This window comes from Phalaenopsis equestris, unplaced genomic scaffold (genome assembly GCF_001263595.1).
Source record: "Phalaenopsis equestris unplaced genomic scaffold, ASM126359v1 Scaffold000002, whole genome shotgun sequence".
Lineage (NCBI taxonomy): Eukaryota > Viridiplantae > Streptophyta > Magnoliopsida > Asparagales > Orchidaceae > Phalaenopsis > Phalaenopsis equestris.
Genome location: NW_018164444.1, coordinates 55636152 through 55660476, shown reverse-complemented (window position 1 = coordinate 55660476; position 24325 = coordinate 55636152). Strand labels below are relative to the sequence as shown.

Sequence of the window (24325 nt, the reverse complement as noted above, 5' to 3'; positions counted from 1 at the left end):
TTAACTCATGAGCCGGCTCGAGCTCGGCTCGTTAAGAGGCTCATGAACTGAGCTTGATGAGCTAATAAGTCATGCTCTAGCCAGTCCCGACTCAACTCGTTGGCTTAGGAGCCAGATTATATAAAAATATAAATTGAAAATATACTCAAAATATATTAAATTTTAAAACTTTATCTTTAAGGTTTTAAAAATGTTTAGAACTTTGTATTATATATTTGGTAATTTTTCATTATTAACTTTCTAATTATTCATTATATTCTTCATTTTATTATAAAATTAGCCTAAATTAATATCGCTTTCTTTATTTTATTCCAAAAATTTCTTCTGAAAAAATTCCTTTTGCCTACATTTTTATTTATAGGCTGAGGTTAGCCTGAGAATTTGGAATAAAAAATAACCGAGTATATGGCCTATGTGTTCTATTAGCCAATATGGTGCTTGGGCTAGTTGACGAAGTCTATCTAAAACTATGATTTGTTGTGGACAACTAGCCAAATTGATTGGCCAAGTTATTTGGACAAATTTAATGGTTCAACATTTGGCTAAGCTATCTTGGTGGCACTATCTAAGTCTAATTGTTTGGTCGGATTGTTTGCGTACTGGTCAAATTGGTTTGTTGACACAACTTGGCTTAAACTTGGTCCAAATGGTTTTAATCATATAGTTATAAATTAAAAAAAAAATTATATGTGCAGGAGAATTCACAGCAGAAGAGTAATGAATTATTGTTTTAGTTTTATGCTAGGATCCAACAAATACTCGGATAATAAAAATGACAAGTAGAGACGCCAAAAGCTTTTATGTGGAGAACCCGAAAAGTAAAAAAACCATGAGGTCCAACTCAATAAATAATAATTTATTATAGCTTGAAGAATACATGCACACGTCTTTATCCCACATGTATGAAAGAGTCACACAGTTATTCTCTTCATTTGTATGATGACTTGTAAGAGCAGTTGCAGTTGTTGGAACATTGATACATCATCTTTGAAATGCGTCGTTGTGGGGTGTTCGAGACAACACGCTGATCCGTAGAGTGTTCAGTTACTCAACGATGTTGGCCTCTACTCTTCACGTTATTTCGTTAGTTCGCTACATTAGTTGTTACTGCACACATCACCTCGTTACTCCATAACATTAGTCACTACCCTGCATAGGCTTCGTTGTAGCGAATAGAGGGTGGCTGGCTGTGGCAGGAGCAGAAACATTTGATATTCGGTGCAAATCATTGGACTTCAGCTCATTCTCTTCTTGATCCTCTTCCAACCTCAGGGCTTCCTCCTTTTTTATGAAGGTGGTAGAATTCCATTTATATAGTCTAGGAGTGGTGTTCCGAAGAATTAGGAAAGAATCCAATTCACCATATAGGGCGGCTCAAAGAGATCCTCTTGATCAGTGGTGTTTTACAGATATTTGAGCGCCTTAACAATGTCAAAATTGAGTGATCTTTGACTCATCGGATTCATCTCATCGAGATGTTTGATTAAACTATAAGCTTGTAGATTTGGAATCTGTTTGACCTTCCAATTGAGCACTGAAAACTTTCAAAAATGGTTTAACGATTTGATCTAGGCTTGATTTTACTAGGATTAGAGCAACTTTGGTGTCATTGTATTCATCTCATTGAGCTAGTCAATTTGATTATGAGTTTGCTAAAGTATGAGTTCTTGATAATTTTTAAATTGAGTTCGAATATTTCCCACCTAAAAAAATTCTGGGAGCTGTGCAGGTCATCTTGAGAGTTTTAATGACGTATTAATATTGATGAAAAATTTTATATATTTATATATTAACATTTAATTTTACTTATATGATATTAAACATTATACATTAGAATTTGAGCATTAAACATATATATAAATGAAAATTATGTGATATGCATGTTAGAAGCTTGATACGTCCTCACCTAAAATCTTTAAAGATAGGCGTCGTAATTTCGACATTCTTTTCATTTTATTTAAATGATACAAAATAATATGATTTTAATTTATCAATAAGTATAAGAATAAATACATTTATACGTGATGTAGTGATTGAGAGTATAATTTCTTATGGTATGATCTAAATCGTACATATTACCATTTGAGCACATCTTTCCATTAAAAAAATAACCGAATAAATATTAAAAATTTTATGGTCAAATGACAAGATATTAAAATGATAATATATAATTACTAATTTAATGTTCATAGAATGTAAACAAAAAAGTTTAATAGCTATGATAATTTATTAAAAATAAATTAAATAAAGATATTTATTTTAAAACTCACTATAAAATAATAAGACTAGAATAGAAATTAATTTTAAGGGCATTTACATGCATACACTGCAATTTTTATGCATTTACATTTTTTAATACCTACATTTTTATATTTGTAGGCATATTTTTAACGTCACACCAAAAATATTATTATTGTGTCATCAATAAATATTTATCGAGCTCGATTCTTAATTTTTTTTTTTAAATAAGAAATCTTCCAAATTTAAATTTAAGATCATTAGGGTCTCAATTTCAACAAGTTTATAGTCATGCCGACCATCTCTACAAGACTAAACCAATGATATCAAAATTGATCAAATCGGCTCCTCTAAAGCCCAAATCAAATTGTTAAAGCACAATTGGAGGCTTTGGATGTCATTTGAATAGTTAAATGGACTCCAGCTTTGATATTTATAGTCAATTCGAGTGTCTTGACTTGATGAATCCAACGAGAGCGGGAAGAAGAAGATCTCTTCTTCCACAACTGTTGTTGCTTTCCCACCTTCTATTGTTGCTGCCGCCACACCTAAGTTTTCTCCTGCACATATTCAACAAGCTGCCCGACGGGTGAATGTAAATAAAAAAATTAATTTTTTCACATTTATTTTGACTCTTAATTTTTAAAATGACGATTAATAGTTGATTTTCATTATGCAGGAAGAGTACGAGCAGCATCTAGAGAGGCAGTTGACTTCTAAAACCCCAAGCACTATCAGCAGTAGTGGTAGCCAGTCTACCACTGCGCAGTTTAAGTTCAAGCTATAGACACAGGCGGTGAGGAAGAAGAAGGTCGAGATCTCTAGTGCTTTTATGGGTGGCATGAGCTCATGACACCTGAATACCGGAGCTTTCCAGGTAGGTTGTTGCTATGAATGAGAAGGTTTGCCATATGTGTGAATGCCAACAATGAATTGAGTGGAGTATATCACACCTGGCAGAGATTATGAAATATCGTTTCAGCAAGCGAACGGTGACTGTTGTAGCCGAGTAGGAGGACGAGGATGAGGATTAAAAAGGGTTTTTTATTTATTTTTATTTTCAGAAATGTTTGAATTTTTATGGAAGGTGTAGATATAAATTTCTAATAATTTAGATTTGCGACGGTATCTCCTTCTTCATTAATGAGATTTTTCAGAACTTTGATATTTGATATGAGTGAATATAATGTTGTTATGATATGGATTACATGTTGTGTGCAGATTGTAGATATGTAATTTATATGTTGATTTTTTTTTTTTTTTTGAGTTTTGCAGCGGATTTGTGTCCTTTTTGCATCGAAAAATCCAACACGTCGTTCATCGAAATTATTCGCAGCAAATTCGACAATAATATGACAATATTCTTTATCCTATGATATTTTTAGACGCAAAATTTGACACAATAGTAGTCCGACGTTGCGACGACGAAAAAACGATGATTATTATTTGCGTCAGAATATTTCGACGCAAAATTGATGAAATTAACATTACCGAGTCCAATTACTCGTAGAAAAAATCAAACGTAAATCTGACGCAAATTCGACGATAATCCTCAACCATCATCAATTTTACGTTCAATTTGCGTCTTGTATGACCAACACAAATTTGTTAAATTCAAAGTAATTTATGCATCACTCTATTATAAATAATTCATGCATTTTGTATGATATATAATTTATTTACATTCCCTGATTATTATAATCCAAAAATTTCAAGTTTAATGTCTGATTCAAAACTCCAACGGCTCGCTTCCTTCTCATCTCTCAACACTCCCATTCTTCCTCTCATCGAGCTTTCTCTCTCTCCTCCGCCTCTCTCTGCTTCGGCCAGAACCATCGCCTTCGTCTCCGAACCCTCGCGATACAGTCTCAATTGAAGCTAGCTGAGAACTCAACGACGGGATCGCGGCTTACAGAGACCACCGAAACTCTCATCTTATTCTTCCTTCCGCTCCGCTTCTACCAGAAACCATTGAGGAAGGCAAGCCTGTTCGAATCTTTCTTCCTCTTCGCTCGTCCCGGATTTACTAAATCCACAGATTCACAGAATTTAGTAAATCCCGGATTTATCGCTAATCAGCGTCATTTTAGGATTTACGGGAGCTCAGGATTTTCGGAGGCGTTTTTCGCCGTTTGGCAGGATTTAGCTTAAATTTGCGTAAAACCTGCTTAAAACCGGCTACCAAAAAGCCCCTACAGCTCGATTTTGGTAAGATAATCGACTATTACTTACTCTTAACCTAACTTCGATGAGTTTACAGCTAGGTCAAAAATTCTGTGATACTATTCTGATGGTTTTTACTTGCAGATTTCTGAATTTCACAAGCCGCAGAAGCTCATTCTCGAATCTGATTAAAGAGGGCATCTACATAAGTGATTATTTCAAATTTTTCCTTAGGGTTTAACGGGATGTCAACATCTAGAACACCTAGTACTCCAGGTTCCAAGATTGAAAGAACTCCGTCTTCTACTCCTGGGGGTACAAAGATCAAGAAGGATAAGATTTTAGTTACTATACGTCTGAGGCCCTTAAGTAAAAAAGAACAATCGCTAAAGGATCAGGTTGCCTGGGAATGTGCTGATGAACATACAATAGTAATGAATACGCCCAATCAAGAGAGGTCAAGCTCATCAGCTTATACTTTTGGTAATATTAAATTTTTGCTTTTTTTTCTAATTTTTCTTTAATTTTTGAAAGTATTGGGCTGTTTGGTATCCTAATTTAGGCAGGATTTAACCAAGATTTAGCTTAAATCCTGCCTAACAAAACTTTGGGATATTGAATTCTACTATTTCTCTAGTTCCATTTTAGTTCTGTTATTGATTAAATCTAAGATTTGTCAAATCATACCATTTAGAGGATTTATCCCTGTCACACTTAAATTCTGAAAAAAAGGGAGTAAAATTGTTCATGGGAATTTAGCAAGATTTTGGGAATTGTTGGCTACGAGTAGAATGTAACTCAAGAAGGATCTAATAAATCTTGTAAGTCTAGACTTAGCAAACACTAGATGCATTAAATTGTAATTTCTTTTTTCTATGACAGATATTAAATTTAGTAAAATTCTAGTAAATATTTTCTAGCTATTTTCAAAGTACAGGATTTAAATGAAGTAGAAGTAGGAGCATAATGATTAGAAGTGATGTAAATCTGAAATCCTGCTTATCTCGAGATTTAATAAATCTGGGGTTTAACCTGAAATGAGTGAAAACAAGTTTTAAGAAGGCAGTGGTATTTATAGGATTGAAAAAATTGGCCGGCATGGTTGGCTTAAATCTTCTCTAAATATTACAACCAAACAACCCCTTGATAGCTGTTATGCCAAACAATTTCCAAATTTTTTTTTTCCGGATTTTCTAATTTTAAATTTATAGGATTTACTAAATCTTCAATAAATACTACATATGGCCAAACAGCCCCTTATATATTAAGTTTTACTGTTGTTATCGATGAAGAACTAGAAGTTGGGATTACCAACTGAATTCCCATTTTCTTCACTCTTTCAGATAAAGTATTTGGCCCTACATGTCCAACTGAGAGAGTATATGAAGAAGGAGCAAAGGAGGTTGCTTTATCAACAGTGAGAGGAATCAATGGTACATAAACTAAAAATTCTCTAAATTTACATTTTTTTATACCTTCATATGGCTGTAGGAAATATACTTATTTTTGAGAAAAGCGTCAAAATGGTCGCTTGACTCTATGGGGGTCATTTTAGTTCCCGGAATCTATAAAAATATCAATATAGTCCCTAGACTCTTTTAAAGGTGGCTAAAATAGTCCTCATTTAAAAGAGGCAAGAGGTTATTTTGGCACTTTACTAGCTTATTTTCACATAAAGAGGCAAGAGGTTATTTTGGCACTTTACTCACTTATTTTCACATAAATTACTATTAGAAAAGGTTATGACAGTAAATTATGTGGATTCGGTTATGCATTTCTCTACAGCTACAATATTTGCTTACGGGCAAACCAGCAGTGGGAAGACTTATACAATGAGAGGAATAATGGAAAATGCTGTAACTGACATTTACAAGCACATACAAAGTGTAAGCTTTATTGTCAATTTGAACCTTACTGTTTCATGCATTCATATCTTATCTCATAGCGAAGTTTTGGATTTTGTGTATTGTTCAGAATCCAGGAAGGAAATTCTTTATCAGGATTTCAGCTTTGGTTTATCAGGATTTCAGCTTTGTTTGGAGATATATAATGAGGTTGTGAGAGATCTGTTGAAACCAGATTCCGGTCCTCTAAGGCTTTTAGACGATCCTGAGGTGAGTAACATTAATCAACAAATTATATGTGACCACAAATTTTTACACATCTTCATTTAATATTTGTTGTATATTTGTGTTGGGTCATTTACACATATACCGCACAATTCTTATGTATTTACATAGCTTACACCTAGACATTCATATTTACACACATAGCACTCAAAACTTTACTATCACATAAAAAATAACACTCCCACATTTTAAAAGTAAAATACACTTTTTCATGCATAGGTTTAAAGTACCAAAGTGCTATGTGTGTAAATATGAATTGTATGCTACTATGTAAATTTCCCATTTGTATTTTGTTATTTACTTTTTAATTTATGTATATTCAGAAAGGAACCATTGTTGAGAAACTAGAGGAAGAGACTGCAAAAGATAGTGAGCACTTGAGGTATCTGATAGGCGTTTGTGAAGGTAGTGTTAAATTTGAGATGTTTTTGTATCTTGTTTTATACATTTGCACATTTCTCTATATTTTTATTATTAATTATCATGCTTTATTTTTATTTTACAGCGCAGAGACAAGTTGGAGAGACTGCATTGAATGATACTAGTTCAAGATCTCACCAAATAATTAGACTGGTATAAGTGATGTTTATTCTTAGGGGCATTTACATACATACCATCCAAGTCTTATGTATTTACCTATCTAACACCTAAACTCTTTTACATTTATACTACCCAAATCTTTCATATTTCTTAAAAAATACCACCATTTTAACTTTTTAAATGTGAAATAGAGCTTTTCATGCATACATACCAACCTATTTTTACGACTTTACATACCTAACACCTAAACTTAACTTTTTACATTTATACCACCCAAATCTTTCATATGCCATAAAAAATACCACCATTTTAACTGTTAAAATGTGAAATACGGCTTTTCATGCATAAGTAATGTAGTGTGTATGTTAAAATTAAATTTTAGGTGTTAGATATGTAAATACATAGTAATCCAGTGGTACGTATGTAATTCTTCGTTAATCTTATCGTTTTATTGTATTTGATGGTGGAAGTTGCTAATTATTTCAATCCTTGGTTTGGGATCAGACAATTGAGAGCAGTCTCCATGAGGATTCAGGCTGTGTGAAGTCTTATGTGGCAAATTTGGTAAGCCTATCATTGTACTCTATTAAGCAGACCACCTTTGTAGTTCTGTTTATATCATAATTACTAGGGGCATTTACATACATATCACCCAATTCTTGTGTATTTACATATCTAACACCTAAGCTTCGCTTTTTTACATTTACCACCTAATTTTTTCATATCAAATCTAAAATGCCACTATTTTAACTTCTAAAAAGTTAAATACACCATTTCATGTATAGGTAAAGTGGCATATATTTAAAAAAATTAAAGTTTAAGTATTAGATACGTAATTATATAAGAATTGGGTGTTAGGTATGTAATTCTTTCTAATAAATATTAGTTTGCTGCAGAATTTTGTGGACCTTGCAGGAAGTGAGAGAACTTCACAGACAAATGCTGAGGGTGTTAGGCTAAAGGAAGGCTGCCATATAAATCTTAGCCTCCTGACATTGACAACTGTTATAAGAAAGTTGAGGTCAGGTTTTGCCCGTGGTTTCATGAATTTGCACTATGGGCTTCTATTGTTTTAATTTATAAAACGTGTTTTATAAAATGGTGGTTTGTTTGCACTCATTTTGATTATGAAAAATAGAATCATTAATTTACCGGGACTTTGGGGAAGCTTTGGGTGTATGAAAATAATTTTGGTTTCTAAAAACTTCCTACCAAATGATGAATTTGAGAAACTTTATTGTTTTTCAAACATATTCATTGTTGTTTTCTCTTGTTTTGCATTTTGCTGTGTTGATGGTTTTGTTCAGTAAAATCATGAATCGTGCATCAACAATGTGTTGGCGTTGATCTTTAGGAGATCTGACGGTCCTGAGGAGAAGTGCACAACTTGGATAGGCCCACCGTCTAAAGAGAGTGAGACATGTGATTCGTGGACAAATTAGGATTAAGCATTATAAAATGTGCGAGAAGTGTGGATCATGCCAGAAAAAAGAAGAGTAGCAGCCCGCGAAGAGGAAACCCACAATAGAGACACTAACAACATAGAATGTACTAGAGAGTTTGTGAATCAGCAGATCCAAGAGTTAAATGATTAAATATTGGATGTCATCCGACGTGCTGGCTCGGGGAAGATAACAGTACCCTCGAGAGGAAGGGCTGGCGCCAACGACTGAAGAGATGCCTAGGCTCTGGAAAGATAAGGCGACTCCACGTACTTCAATAGTTTTGGGTTGGTACTGATTGATCTACATTGGTTTAGGCGCAATAAGGTGCCCAACAGCACGAGAATGCATTCAATCTGTAAATTTTCAAGCCTGAACCCCCACAGAAGCTCAAAATCCCATCACTGGAGTCCTACAAGGGCGGAACCGATTGGATTGACCGCATAGTCTCATTCAAATCAATTTTGTGCTTGCTAAGGATCACCAACATGCTGAAATGCCATCTCTTCTTTACCACGTTGAGTCCACCCTTTGGCAATTCAATGCATTATCGTTTGAAGTGATCGCATCGTTCGTTGATTTCAAGCGAATGTTTGTGGCACAGTTTGCAGTGTCCAAATGCCTTAGAGAAGCCATCTACTAATCCGACAGGGATAGAATGTGAGCCTTCACTCGTTCATCACATGCTTCCAGAAGGAGATGTTAGAAATGTGGGACCTGGAGCTCGCAGTAGCACATGTCGCCCTAGCTCAAGGGCTGAAGGAATGATCATTCTGGTATGCGTTGGGTCTACAACTACCGAAGATGTTGGCCGAATTGTTGGAGCTGGCCAACAACCACATATCAGCCTAGGAGTATAACTCCAATCCCATTTTCTCCAGAATAAAGTTCTCCAGCTATCGCCCATAGAAGAGGACCCTCCAAGACAAAGAGTGGAGATCAAGGCGTGATTCACGCCCTTTCACCCGCCAGGGCTACGAAGCCAGTCGACCGCCGCGAGACCATTGGATCATCAATAGAACTTACCGTTGAGTGAGTCAATCTTAGTATCCTGACCAGCTGTCAGCTCGATACAATGAGCACCCGCTGCCTAATTATAAAGTTTTCAAGACAACATCATTGAGGGTTTCGACGATTGAGATAGTGGATGTCATCCAAAGTAAAGATTATTTCAAGAAAGCCCCTGATGAAACTAGAGCTTACCTTCGAGATTCCAAGAAGTATTGTGCCTACTATCGGAACGATGGGTACGACACGAAGGAATGCCAACACTTCTAGGGCCTGATCGAAGAGTTGATCAATGTCAGGAAGGTTAAGAAGTTTGTGGTTCCAGGAGCAACAACCCAAGATTAGGGGAAAGCTCCAATAAAAGAAATATCAAACGAGCCAGTCCAAGCCCATGCAATCCACATGGGCACGAAACGGAGGAATGCCAACACCTCCGGGGCCTGATCAAAGAGTTGATCAATGTTGGGAAGCTTAAGAAGTTTGTGGGCTCCAAGAGCAATGACCCAACGATAAGGGAAAGCTCCAATAGAAAAAATATCAGACGAGCCAGCCAAGCCTATGCAATCCACATCGCTAGCATAGTCCCTGCCATCTTTGGAGGAGGTGGAGATTCTTTCCATAGAGCCAATCCAACTGCCACGGGTCATCGTCCCCAAAGCCTCTAGCCCGAGAACCGTCCATCTTCAAATCCTAATATCTCTCTCGATACTTAACCAAATCAAGTAAGGTTTATTCCTATCGACTCATCTTGATGAGACGCACACATCCATACGATTAATCAAACTCTAAATCAACTCTATCCTCATGTAGAATTAAATGAAGCTCGGTTTAGGATTAAAGTTCAATACCTTGGTCCAAGAGGGGAAGCCTCGATTGGATGCTTGTGGAAGCTTCGTGGGGGTCCAAAGAGCCTAAGGATTGAGCCTCGAGCAGTGGTGAATCGACTAGACATGATTTTGACCAAAGTCGATTTGGGTGTCCGATCAAAGGCCACCTTAACGTGCTCTGGTGACGGGGCTTTTGTAGAGGATCTTCCTCTCTCACTGTGGGGATGGTGTGGGTGCAATTAATTTGGATTTGGTGGAGGTTTGGTGAGTGTCCTGTTTCAGCCTTGAATTTGAGCTCCAAAATTGTGCTCGAGCAGTGGATTTGAGTGGCTAAGGGTGGTTAGGTTAAGCTCAAGAGGTCTCAAGGAAGCTCTAGAAGCAATTTGACAGTCTCCCAAAAGAAATTCAAACTCTCTCCATTTGACCATAGAGGGTGGGTTTAAATAGAGGGGGAAGGAGAGGCCACTAGAGGCAATTGGTGGGTGCCTTAGGTTGCTTATGTGAATGCTAACAAGGTGCAAAAATCCAATTGGGATGAGACTGCTTGGATGGGTTTAATTTTGAGTTTTAGCCATGGGGGAGCATTTGGCCATGACTTTTCCAGCAGTCAAGGTGGTCAGCCGGCCAGGGACGGGTTACCATCTGACTCAGGGAGGTCAAGGCTTGGTATTGATGAAGTCAATTGGGGTTGATCATGTGTAAAAACATGGGATTGAAATAATATGGGGAAAAGACTATTTTGGGTCAAATTGGGTCAAAGCATGGTTTGGATTGGGTTCAGCCACCAAGGTTGGTCTTGTGCTGAAGAGGATCAGATGGGTCAGCTAAATTGGTGTGGAGAAGTCCCCATCCAAGTGATTTGGTTAAGTATGAGGTTTAGAGGATTCATTAAAAGGGTTAAAAACCTTTTTAAGGAGACTTGAAAGTGGCTTGGCCTCTTTTCATTAATAGTTTGATGAGGTGGCAAGGCTCTCATTGCTTTTCTATGGCTTGGGAGTGGCTTCATGGCTTGCATGTGGCTTGACTAATTTTCATGAGAAGGGATTTTTGAATTTATAAGATATTTTAGTGGAGTTTGGCATGATGCTTGATTTGGAATGATTTGATTTTGGATTTAGAACTTTAGGAGTGATTTTAATTGAATGGATGATGGGGATAAAATTCATCATGTGGGCTTTTAATTGAATTTGGGATTTTTGGAGTGACTTAAGGATTTCGGCTTTTAAAATTGAAATTGAATTTGGGCTAAAATTTGGACTAATTGAATGTTGAGTTTGGTGTAGGAATATGTCATGAAGGCTTTAGAAGAACCTCAAGTGATTTTGAATTGAATTGGGAGGTTAATTTGGGGAATTTAGGCGTATGGTCAAATTGGGGCGATATGGTCAAAATTGGGGCGTTTTGATTTGGGTGAAATTGGGCTTGCAATTGGGTCAAATTGAGCTTGAATTTTGTTTAGATTAGGATTGGGGATGTTGAATTTTGACTTGGAATTGAAATTGGGCAAGATTAGGATCAATTGGGCCAAAGTTGGGGTTAATTTTGGGACATTTGGGCCTTTAAGGGCAAATTGGGGTTTTTGGTTAAATTGGACTAATTTGGTCAAATTGAGTCAAATTGATGATCAAAAATTAAAATTAGGAATATTTTGGATGATTTTGGAATTTTTAGGTCATGAGAGACATTTTGGTAATTTTTTGCAATTTTGGGGGTATTTTGGGAATTTGGTGATTTTGGTGAATTTTTATCAATTTAGGTAGTGGTGAATGGTTTGAGATGTTTTTTGAGCAAATTTGGGTATCTTGAGTAATTTTGGGAGTTTTGGCAAAAATTAGGGTTGTAGGGATATTTTGGTAATACAGTGATTTTGGGCTAGAATGGGCAAGTAAGTCATGAAGCCATGCCAAACCAATATGAGCCATATGAGGATTCATTTTGGATGTTCAATATGTTGGTTCTAACCCTTTTAGCCAAAGACTAGGGGTATAGGTTCATTCATATGAACTTTCCAAAAGGAATCATAAGACCTAATCAAGGGGTCTAAGGGTTTGGGGTATGTGAGAAAGTTTAGTGTGTGCAAGCCTTGTCAACCATCACCAGATCAGCCAGGGTTAATTCTAAGGTCTGACCATCCTATGGGAGACTCAAGAGTTCCTCCATACTGATCCCATCTACTAAGTGCTAGAAGTTATAACCAATATGTGAAACTTCAAGTTGAGTAAAGAAGAGTTTGGGATTTCTAACAGCGAGGATTCCTTTTTTAGTCTTTTAGGGATAGTCAACAGGAAACTCCTATGGCTAGAGTCTAGGCTACTAAAGAGGAAAAAGCTATACTTCAACCAAAAATGAGGTCAACATGTACACGCGATCTCAAATCCGACAGACACTTCAAAAATTTGAGAAGTGCATGCAAGGGATCGTCAAATTTTGACTGAGACTCGGTGAACTCAAACAGACCCAAGCAACAAACCGACAGCAATGAATAACGTACGATCGATAAAAAATATTTAAAGTAACTGACAACGACGAATATTGCCTAATTGATAAAAATTTGTCAAATAACTGACAATGACAGATCGCTGTCCGATCGGTAAAAAATATTTAAAGTAATTGACAACGACAAATAAACGACCGATCAATAAATCAAGCAAGAACCGACTCACATCACTCAAACATGCAAGGGATCGTCAAATTTTGACTGAGACTCAGTGAACTCAAACAGACACAAGCAACAAACCGACAGCGACGGATAACGTACGATCATAAAATTATTCAAAGTAACCGACAACAATGAATATTGTCTAATTGATAAAAATATCTCAAATAACTGTTAATAACAGATCGTCCGATCGGTAAAAAATATTTAAAAGTAATTGACAACGACAAATAAACGACCGATCGGTAAATCAAGCAAGAGCCGACTCACATCACTCAAACATCAGTAAAACCAAGATCCAATATGAATATTCAATTAATTTTTTGTCCAAACTTCTATAAGAATTGTGGTTGTTTGGTTATAACTGTTTTGAAATTATTTGAATGGATTAAATGACCAAAAAAAACATTAAATGACCAAAAAAACGAAATTATAGTTAAACTTAAAAAAATCATGCAATCTTAATCTATATATAACTAATTAAACAAATCCAACATAAACCTAAATAATGCTTTTAAACATTCATATAACTAGGCTTTTCTCATAAGTAATTTTTTCAATTTTTTTAGATAAACAAAATATTCTTGAGTTTCTTGAGGACTCTTGATATTGGAATTAACCTAAATAACAACGGAAAGACAAGCTATCATTACTAATAACAAATAGTAAATTACTATCAACACACTGAAACAGGAAGTGACAACAGACTCGACACACAAATATAACTAGAGGTTGATCCAGGGGTAGTAGAGATCGGTTAAGTCGGTTGTAAGTGGTAGTTTGGGGTGTCAAAGGGTGGCGGTTACAGCAGGCAAGGCTTCTGTGAGGTAGATGAGGTGTGGGGAGGGCTTGTGGACTGTTGAAAGAGCAGTAAAACAACAAAGGAAAGGAGTCGCGGAGGCAGCGGCAGCGATGTCGGATGGCTGGACAATGGTAGAATAGCAAGGGAAGGAGTTGTGGGCTGTGGCAGCGATGTCAGACGATTGGATAATAGGTTTGTTATTTTTCAAATTGCAGAATAGCAGTGGAAGAAGTTGCGGAGCTGCGACTGCAATGTCAGACATCTAGACGGTAGAATGTAGAATAGAAAGAGTTGTGGGCTGCGGCAACATTGTCGGACGGCTGGACAACAGGTTTTCTATTTTGTGGATGGAAACAACGAGGAACGGCGCTTGTAAGTGATGTGGGAAGGTTATGGAAGGGTGGAGGTGGTTGTGTTGGGTAGTAACAAGGTTGTGAAGGTAGGGAGGCAGCTAGAAAATGTGGGAGCTGCAGGGAAAAACAACAATAATTGTTGTTCTAGGGGCGACGACAATAGAGAAGGACGGTGTGGAGCGAAGGGGAGCTATGGGGGAAGGATAAATCACCACATCTTGAACGAGATACAATCGAAGCACCACTCGACCCTTTGATACACCCTCATAGAAAAAATCTGAGATGTCGATGGCTATCTTGATAGAAAGCACACCAAAACTGAAAATTTAAAACATGAAAACCAAATATATAAATCCTGGGATTGGATCCTTCTGTGAAAAGGAGGATACAAACCATCATGGAAGAACCGATTAACTCTCCCAGGTATGCACCGGTTCGATTTAGACAACTGGAGTGCGGACGACACCGCAATCGCATTCCAAGACACGATCCCCATCCCTTTTTGATGCCCGTGTCAGTCGCTCGGGGTTAGGGGAGCTTTGAACTCATCTGTCGAAGTATCGAGTTCCTCATAGTATAGTGTCGGGTCGGTCATGTTGAAGGTGGTGGAACTACTTTAACTTCCTGTTAAGTCACTCCTGCAAGCATTATAGAATAAATATATATTCTCTTTTGACACAATATGAGCTGGATATGCATATAGTTGTAGATTCTCGTAAAATAAGTCTCGATCCTATAAGTCTATAACCTACTTATTCCACTTCTCATACTTGGATGAATGTATCTGATAAACAATTATGTCGGGAGCAATCAACTCTGGAACGAGATCTATAGCGGACTAGACCACATTGTAGTATAACTACTCAGGAGAGGTCTCTTATTCTTTCTTCTTCTCTAAAAAGACCTGGATCCTACTATAGGATGTTCTTTCTTCCAAAGATCCTAAGATAATTTTCAATGTTGCGGTTTTATCCATCATATATGATCATCTGTCGATGGGTACATGTTAAACTGATTTTAACACCCAAATGACTGATTTTAACATCGTTTAGGGGTGGCGCAAAAAAATTTCATCTCTGACTTGTTGGACCTCCCATAGTAGGGGCAACTCAGAAAGTAGACAACATATCTAAAAAGTCTGAAATTTTGTTATCTGTGGTTGGCATGTGTCTAGTGTTGGTTCCTTGAACTTAACACCGTCTTAGACCACCACTGTTAATTTTGATGGAGTCTCTCTCAAGAATTGGGCCTGAACTACATTCTTTACTCCCTCATTAGCTGGAATCTGAAACTCCTCGTTTTTCTCCTCACATTCTTCAACGTCTACTGTGTCATTGCCCGCTTCTTCAACTGCTCCCTGATCAGTGAAAGAGATAATTCTCTTAGTTGGCCAATCTAATTTAATATGTCCAAATCCGTGACACTATGTGACTTATTTGGGAATGAGGATTGGTTCTACCTATTCTCCTCTCTAAACTATTGTCTCTTCAGGCGGGTTAGGCTTGGATGTTCTGTTGGGTGTACTATTGTTACTTGATCTTGGGATTGAACTCTACCTGTAAGATGTGACGGCCACTCGGTGAGGTTGTTTCTCCACTTTTGAAGCTAGAGTCTGAAAATCTTATCCATAATGAATTGGTAGGTATTGGCGCTGCATCTTTCATTTCATTTTAAACCAGGTAGTAATTCTACTCTTCCCTTCTTGCCATCAAAGAATCTTTAAGTTCTCCCACCAAAAAAATGCACTCTTTCTCAACTTGTTGATGTCTAGTTTCACCATTCCATCTAGGTACTCAAAGACATGTTTCTCTGTCCAGAGTCACTCGATAAACTTGTTTGGATCTATGTGGTTGCCAAAATATGACAAAATTGACCTTCACTTCAAAATCCTGGCTTCTCCAATATTTCATGTCAAATCTTCGGGATATTATATCTTCATCTTTGGAATATGGCATGGTGGAAGGGATTCACTGCATCCTTTCCATCTGATGAATTATTATTTTGGTTAAAATTGACTCTTTCAGGTTGTCTCCTCTCAAAGGTGACAAACCTCTGTTACACTTAGAGAATTTTCCTAGAAAGCTCCTAGACATCTCTTTGTGAATTTCTCATAAGTTGCATCGTCTCATTTTCCCTTGATCAGCTATTGTCTCTTAGGTGGCATGCTAGGATTTAGGTGTGGATAGAGTTCATTAGTGTGCATCGGTCGGGAAAGAAAAATTTGAGTTAGGTATTTGGGGGGGTGGCGGAGGTTGATGGGGGTGTGGGGGTGGAACTAGGGTTAGACTAGTTCTAATATCAAATGATGTCAGAGTTAACCCAAACAATAACAGAAAAAGAAATATATTATTACTAGAAGCAAATAGAAAATTATAACCAACACACTGAAACACGAAATAACAACAAACTACACATACTCAACTAGAAGTCAATCCAACGGTGGTGGAGGTCAGCTAGGTCGGTTGGAATGGGTAGTTTGGGGTGTTGGAGGGTGGTGGTTACAACAGATAAGATTTCTAGGTGGTGGATGAGATGCGGTAGGCTTGTGGGCGGCTAGAAGAACAGTAAAACAACAAAGGGAAGGATTCGTGGGGCTATGAAAGCGATGTCAGATGGCAGGACAATGTTAAAATAGCACGGGAAGGAGATTTGGGGTTGCAGAAGTGATGCCAGATGGCTGGGCTGCAGGAAAACAACATGTTGTCGGAGTTAGTCTAGTTCTAATACCAAATGATGTCGGAGTTAACCCAAACAATAACAGAAAAGAAATATATTATTACTAAAAGCAAATAGAAAATTATAACCAACACACTGAAACACGAAATAACAACAAACTACACATACTCAACTAGAAGTCAATCCAACGGTGGTGGAGGTCAGCTAGGTCGGTTGGAATGGGTAGTTTGGGGTGTTGGAGGGTGGTGGTTACAACAGATAAGATTTCTAGGTGGTGGATGAGATGCGGTAGGCTTGTGGGCGGCTAGAAGAACAGTAAAACAACAAAGGGAAGGATTCGTGGGGCTATGAAAGCGATGTCAGATGGCAGGACAATGTTAAAAAAGCACAGGAAGGAGTTTTGGGGTTGCGGAAGTGATGCCAGATGGCTGGACTGCAGGAAAACAACATGTTTACTGTTTTTCGGATGGCGGTAGTGAGGAACGGCAATTGGAAGTGATGCCAGGAAGATTGTGGAAGGGTGGAGGTGGAAGTGAACAACAGGAACAGCTTTGGTTCTTAGGGCGACTGCAGCATGGAAGGACGATTATGGAGAGGCGGGTAGTGATGGGGAAGGATAAATCATCACCTCTGGAGCGAGATGATGTCGGAACACCACTCGACCCTTGGATACAGTCACCACCTCGAGAGTAAGATACACTCACAGCATCACTCGACTCTTGGATACTACCCTCAAAGGGAAAATTTAAGATTGTGGAAGGGTGGAGGTGGAAGTGAACAACAGGAACAGCTTTGGTTCTTAGGGCGACTGCAGCATGGAAGGACGATTATGGAGAGGCGGGTAGTGATGGGGAAGGATAAATCATCACCTCTGGAGCGAGATGATGTCGGAACACCACTCGACCCTTGGATACAGTCACCACCTCGAGAGTAAGATACACTCACAGCATCACTCGACTCTTGGATACTACCCTCAAAGGGAAAATTTAAGATTGTGGAAGGGTGGAGGTGGAAGTGAACAACAGGAACAGCTTTGGTTCTTAGGGCGACTGCAGCATGGAAGGACGATTATGGAGAGGCGGGTAGTGATGGGGAAGGATAAATCATCACCTCCGGAGCGAGATGATGTCGGAACACCACTCAACCCTTGGATACAGTCACCACCTCGAGAGTAAGATACACTCACAGCATCACTCGACTCTTGGATACTACCCTCAAAGGAAAAATTTAAGACTTCGATAGTTGTCCCAATAGAAACACACCAAAATTGAAAACCTAAAACATGAAAAACAAATATATAAACTCTAGATAACTAGGATTGGGTCCCTCTGTGAAAAGGAAGTGTCAAACCATCGTGGAAGAGCTGGTCAACTCTCCTAGGTTTGGACCGTTTCAGTCCAGATATCTGGAGAGTGGAAGACTCCAGCACCCACGTGCGGAGATGCGATCCCACATCACTTTTAATGCCCGCATCAACTCCAGGGGGTGGTGAGACATGGAATTGGTGAAGGAAGAAAACATTAAGCTTGGAAGAAGATAATATTTTGGAAGGAAGAGCTTTTACATTCACTAATCTCTTTTGAACCATTGTTATAGCATATTTTTGTCACTATACTAACGATTTGACATATCCTTACCATCCCATAATCATATAGATTTCTTTTGTGGTTTAGTAATTCTCACCTATATGGTTTGGGGATACTCACCCACACCTATGGCTGCACAGAGATTGAATATTTCATTAAGCTTTTAAATAGGAGTACATCCTAGATTATTTTTATGCACAAAAAGATAATGATATAGATACCCCATTCTCTATATTAACTGGAAGAAACACTGCCACCTATTGCCAGAATAAATTGAAATGATAGTTTTTTCTATGATTATGACATTTTATTGAAAATTGCACATGTTAATTTGCATTTGATTCTAATTACATTTTTTTTAGATTAATAAGCTTGGTAAAGCAACCAATGGATCTTAGATGTTTTATATTGAAAATTACACAGAAGTTTTTTTTTAAAAAAAAAAAGATTTACTTACTACCACTAAATTCTTTTGCATTTAAATATCTAACACTGAAAATTCAATTTTTACATACATATAGCCTTACCTATGGATGAAAAGACATATTTCTCTTTCTAAATTTTATAAAATTTAACATATTTTTGTGATGTGAAAATTTTGGGTGGTATAAATGTAAAAGTAAGGTTTATGTGTTAGATATGTAAATACATCCCCAACACTTTTTTTGTGAGTTGGTCTTCTTTTATGTGTTCTATTCTTCTTCCATTTTTTTTCTCTCTTGATGTTTGGTGAATCTGATTTGTTAAACATTCAAAATTTTCTTTTGCTGTAATCTATTTCACCAATTTCAGTGATGGGAAAAGGTTCGGCCATATTCCTTACAGACAATCAAAGCTGACACGCATACTACAGCTTTCTCTTGAAGGAAATGCCAGAACTGCCATTATTTGCACCATGAGTCCTGCTCTTAGCCATGTAGAGCAATCTCGTAGCACACTCTCCTTTGCTTCTTGTGCAAAAGAAATTACAAATTCTGCACAGGTTAATGTGGTGAGTTCATATTACAACTCAGATTTTGCAAATTCATCCTCTTCTTCTACCCTTATAGCATTTATGCCAGATTTTCAGCTCCTGATTCAATTTTTTTTTTCAGATTATATCTGATAAGCAATTAGTGAAGCAACTGCAGAGAGAGGTTGCCAGACTTGAAGCAGAACTGCATGGTTCAGATCCTTCTGCTTCTTCAAACACAGATGTTGTTCTGTTGGAGAAAGAAATGCAGATTAAGAAGGTAGAAGATATGGCATTCCTTCAATTTGTACTTTGGTTTTCTCCGGTATTTTTTGTTGGAAATGGCTAACACCTTTAGCATTCATATTTACATGCATCAAAAAAATGTTATTAAGAATTTAGGTGTTATTAAGAATTTAACATAAATCCAGCCAAAGTACTAAAAAAATAAAAAATAAATATAATGCTCCGTTAAATCCAATTTTATTGTGTTCCGTCTTTCTCTTCCCGTGTTCCGTCATTTTTAGGATGTAAATCCAAATTTAGTAAATCCGATTGCAAGTCGGATTTATTTCGTTGTTGCTCGCGAGCTCTTCTGTCGCAGCGTCGATCTGAGAAATCTTGATTTATCGGATTTGATAAATCCTATTTAACGTAAATTTAAGTTGCAGCCAAACACTACCTTATAACTTTAACATTCAATAAAAAATATTGCTATCAAGATCTTTTTTAAAGTGAAGTACTCCTTCTTATGCATAGATTTTATGAAAGCAAGGTGTGATAAATATAAATATTATAATTTAGGTGTTAGATAATGTAAATACATAAGTATTATGTTGCATGCATGCAAATTTCCTTTTAAATGAGTGAGTGTGAATGAATGAAAGAAAACAAAACGAATAAAAACACATAAAAAATCTTTATGCAGGTTAGCTCAATTTATGGGGCGAATATGTGACCTCTCTTTTACTATGTTTTTTCTGATCTTTCTTCAATACAAATTATGGCTGTTCTTGTTGTCGCCATTGCAGGGTTTGCTATAACGATTTTGATGAAGATTTTATCTTATATGAAAACTATGCAGCATGTTCTTTGCATTTTTTTTCTGATCTCTTGTATAAAAACGCAAATAATGATGAATTTGTTGTAAGTATTGCTAGTAGATCCACAAACGCACTTTTTTTTCTGTTTATTCTATTTTTTCTATTTTTCAACAGATGGAAATAGAAATGGAAAAGCTGAAGCAGGAAAGGGATCTTGTAAAGGCCCAGTTTGATGAACTACTAAGGAAGATGGAGCAGGAAAAACTAGTAAGCAAACTCTTGTTAAATTCTATTTATAAAGCATTGTTTATTTTCCAAGAAAATTGTCAAAAAGGGTCCCGACTCTTTGCGAGTGGGGTCATTTTTAGTCCTGGGGTTTATAAAATTGTTAATTTAGTCTCCGACTCTTTTAGTATTGGATGAACTAGTCCCTATTAAAGACTATTTCAGCCCAAATTTAAAGAATTTGGATATTAATTTGACATTTTTATATATTGTGGGAAGTTATAACTCCATGTAAACAGTTAGGGAACTATTTTTACTTTCTTTTTTCATCAATTTTCTCACTCTTAGGGGCTTCTTCCATTTGAATCCTCGCCTCGCCGGGTGGCCAAATGTCTCACCTTTTCCGACCAACCAAGAAACCCACTCCGACAGTCATCCACTGTGCCATCCATGCTAGTAAACGAAATCCGAAAGCTCGAGCAGCTTCAAGTCTTACTCGGAGAGGAGGCAAATAAAGCCTTGGATGTTCTCCAGAAAGAGGTGGCTTGTCACAGACTTGGAAACCAAGATGCTGCACAAACCATTGCTAAGCTTCAAGCTGAAATAAAAGAGGTGAGAGCCGTTAGATCTCTAACAACAGAAGCCTTCGTTAAGCCTTTGGTAAACAACCATAAGGCTGCCACAAACCTCAAAGAAGAGATTACCAGACTTCACTCACAAGGGAACACCATTGCGAATCTCGAGGAACAGCTCGAAAATGTTCAGAAATCCTTAGATAAGCTCGTTATGTCTCTTCCTAACTATAATCCGTCTTGCAAAATTAGTCCGAAATCATCGAATACAGCACATAAGAAGCGCAGGATGGTTCCTCTGACCTCTACCTGCAATGTCAACCTTCCACATCTCCTAAGATCTCCCTGTTCGCCTCTGTCATCTTCTTCATCTAGAATGGTGATGGAGTCGGAGATCGAAAACATGAACCCGGATGAGAGTCATTCAGAATCTCTAATGGCCGCCGCATCGAAGAGCGAAGATAACGAAGATTTGTCGTCAAGGGAAGGAACACCAGGCCACCAACGGTCGAAATCTGTGAACATGAAGAAGATGCAGAAGATGTTTCAGAATGCGGCGGAAGAGAATGTGAGGAGCATAAAAGCTTATGTCACTGAACTGAAAGAAAGAGTTGCCAAACTGCAGTACCAAAAGCAGCTTCTAGTATGCCAGGTCTGTTCTCCATATCAAACCTTTTCTATTTGGGGCATTTACATTCATACCACTCGATTCCTATGTATATACATATCCAACACCTAAACTTTACTTTTTACTTTTCTACCTGTGGAATCTTTCATATCACATAAAAACTACCACTATTTTAAGTTTTGAAAGTGAATTGCACCTTTTACATGCTTAGGTAAGGAGGTATGTATGTAAATCTTTCTTGTATTATCATACATTGCATAAGCATGTAAATGAACTGAGTTTGATTGAGTATTTCGTTGTTCGATTTATTTATTTTCTTGTTGAGTTTCAATTGAGTTTATTTATTAGTTTTCTCAAGGAGTCCGAGTTATAATCAAGTTTTCATTGGTCCTACTTATTTAATTGTTTTATACTAATGATTTGAACATATTTTTATTAAAAGTTAATTGATTTTAATTAAAGTTTGCCTATTTTTTTATGTATTAATTCAATTGTTTGGTGAAGCTCTACTATTACCGGGAAAAGCTGTTAATCTATATATTTATTTGATATTCATCATACTTATAATGAAATGCATAATTTATAAAGTGCATAAGATATGGAAAATTGAGATAAAAACAATAACAAGTTATCGATTAAGTGATTAACTCATCATAAAACTAGCATTCTATTGAGTTTTTAGGGGAATGCTTATTAAAAAATAGTAAATCCATGCATGAAAAGCTTTATTTCACTTTTTAAAAGTTGAAATGATGGCAATTTTTATGTGATATGAAAGATTTGGGTGGTATGAATATAGAAATAAAAGTTTAGGCATTAGATATGTAAATACATAGGAAATGGGTGATTTAAATTATTCATTTATATGACAAACTTCTAAGATTTTTTTCAAAATTATTCAATTATGTAAACAGATGAACATTGAATATGTGTTATTTGAACTGACATCAAATATTTTTATTCGTTCGTTAGGTTTTGGAGCTGGAGTCGAACGAAAATGCTGGTTATGATGAGGCTTCTGAGGCCGATGAAAACCTCAACGAGCTTCATAAATCCCCGGCAACCTGGAAATCTATTTTCGAGGAACAAATGCGACAAATCATAGAATTATGGGATATTTGCCATGTATCTTTAGTACACAGAACACAATTCTATCTACTATTCAAAGGTGATCAAGCTGACCAAATTTATATTGAGGTGGAGCTAAGGAGGCTAAATTGGATGCATGAACACTTCACTGCTGTTGGAGATCCTCACTCTGCACATTCAGGAGATGAACTCTCTCTTTCTCTATCATCCAAGTAAGCTGACCTTTAAAAAGTGAAATGCACATTTTTTTCATGCATAGAGAAAACGACACGTGTAAAAATTGAAGTTTTGGTGTTAGATATGTAAATACATAAGTTGCAATGTATGTAAACCTCCATATCACCAACTTTACTATATATTTACACATCTAACAACTAATCTTTACTTTTTACATTTATAGTTTTCAAATTTTTCGTATCACATAAAAAATACCACCATTTTTAACTTTTAAAAAGTGGAATACTCCTCCATGCATAGAGAAGGTGGTGGCTTTTATGTTTAAATTGAAATTTAGGTGTTGCATATGTAAATATATAAAAATTGAGTGGTATGTATGTAGACTTTTCAAATCTTCATATCACCAAATTCCTATGTAAATTCATATCTAATACCTAGACTTTACTTTTTACATTTTTACCACTAAAATCTCTCATATCACATAAAAAGCACCATCATTTTGACTTTTAAAAAGGATATACAGCTTTTCATGCATGAGGAAGGTGCCGATGTTACATATGCAAATTTATAAGAATAGAGTGGTTTGTATGTAAATCATCCAATATATAATTTTGCTTTTAGCTAAAAACTGACAAATTTCTTCTCTAACCGCAGCATGAAGGCATTGAGACAAGAACGGGAGTTTCTCTCTAAAAGAATGAATTCGAGACTGACGGAGGAAGAACGAGAGAGGTTGTACACCAAATGGCGAGTTCCATTGGTGGGGAAACAAAGAAAGCTTCAGTTGGTGAACAAACTATGGAGAGATCCCAAGGACAAATCCCATATTGAAGAGAGTGCAGACATTGTTGCCAGGTTAGTAGGGTTTTGTGAGGGTGAAAATGTGGCCAAGGAGATGTTTGAACTGAACTTCGCCTTGCCGGAGAACAAGAAGCCATGGCTTCTTGGCTGGCAACCCATTTCAAACCTTCTGGGACTTTAATTGGCAGGTGGAAGAACATTTTTATAGAAGTGTTGTCTTTTGATTGTTTGTAGTATATTCATTCATTAGAGATCAATTAGGCTAGGGGTTGGGGAGGGCTATTTTGTAAGCATTTATGTGGTTGATGGTGGTGAGAAAAGAAGGATTTTGATTTGTTTGAATCGATGGTTGTTTGTGTTTGGCTCGAATGTTAATTGAGATATTGTAGTAAATGAGTCGAACATGAATAAAAAATAA

The 24325-nt window shown here is 36.9% G+C and overlaps 1 protein-coding gene across 1 annotated transcript; it reads left to right on the top strand.

The window, feature by feature from the left end:
• Positions 1 to 3992: 3992 nt before the first annotated feature.
• Positions 3993 to 24306, top strand: LOC110017802 (kinesin-like protein KIN-7A). Its single transcript, XM_020714916.1, is given in 16 exon segments — positions 3993 to 4446; positions 4546 to 4884; positions 5745 to 5834; positions 6187 to 6287; positions 6376 to 6435; positions 6438 to 6515; positions 6854 to 6935; positions 7036 to 7103; positions 7575 to 7634; positions 7967 to 8091; positions 19213 to 19411; positions 19515 to 19652; positions 20590 to 20682; positions 20989 to 21864; positions 22813 to 23141; positions 23761 to 24306. Coding segments are annotated over 15 exon segments (2865 nt in total). The 5' UTR covers positions 3993 to 4446; positions 4546 to 4646; the 3' UTR covers positions 24089 to 24306.
• The last annotated feature ends 19 nt before the right edge of the window (positions 24307 to 24325 follow it).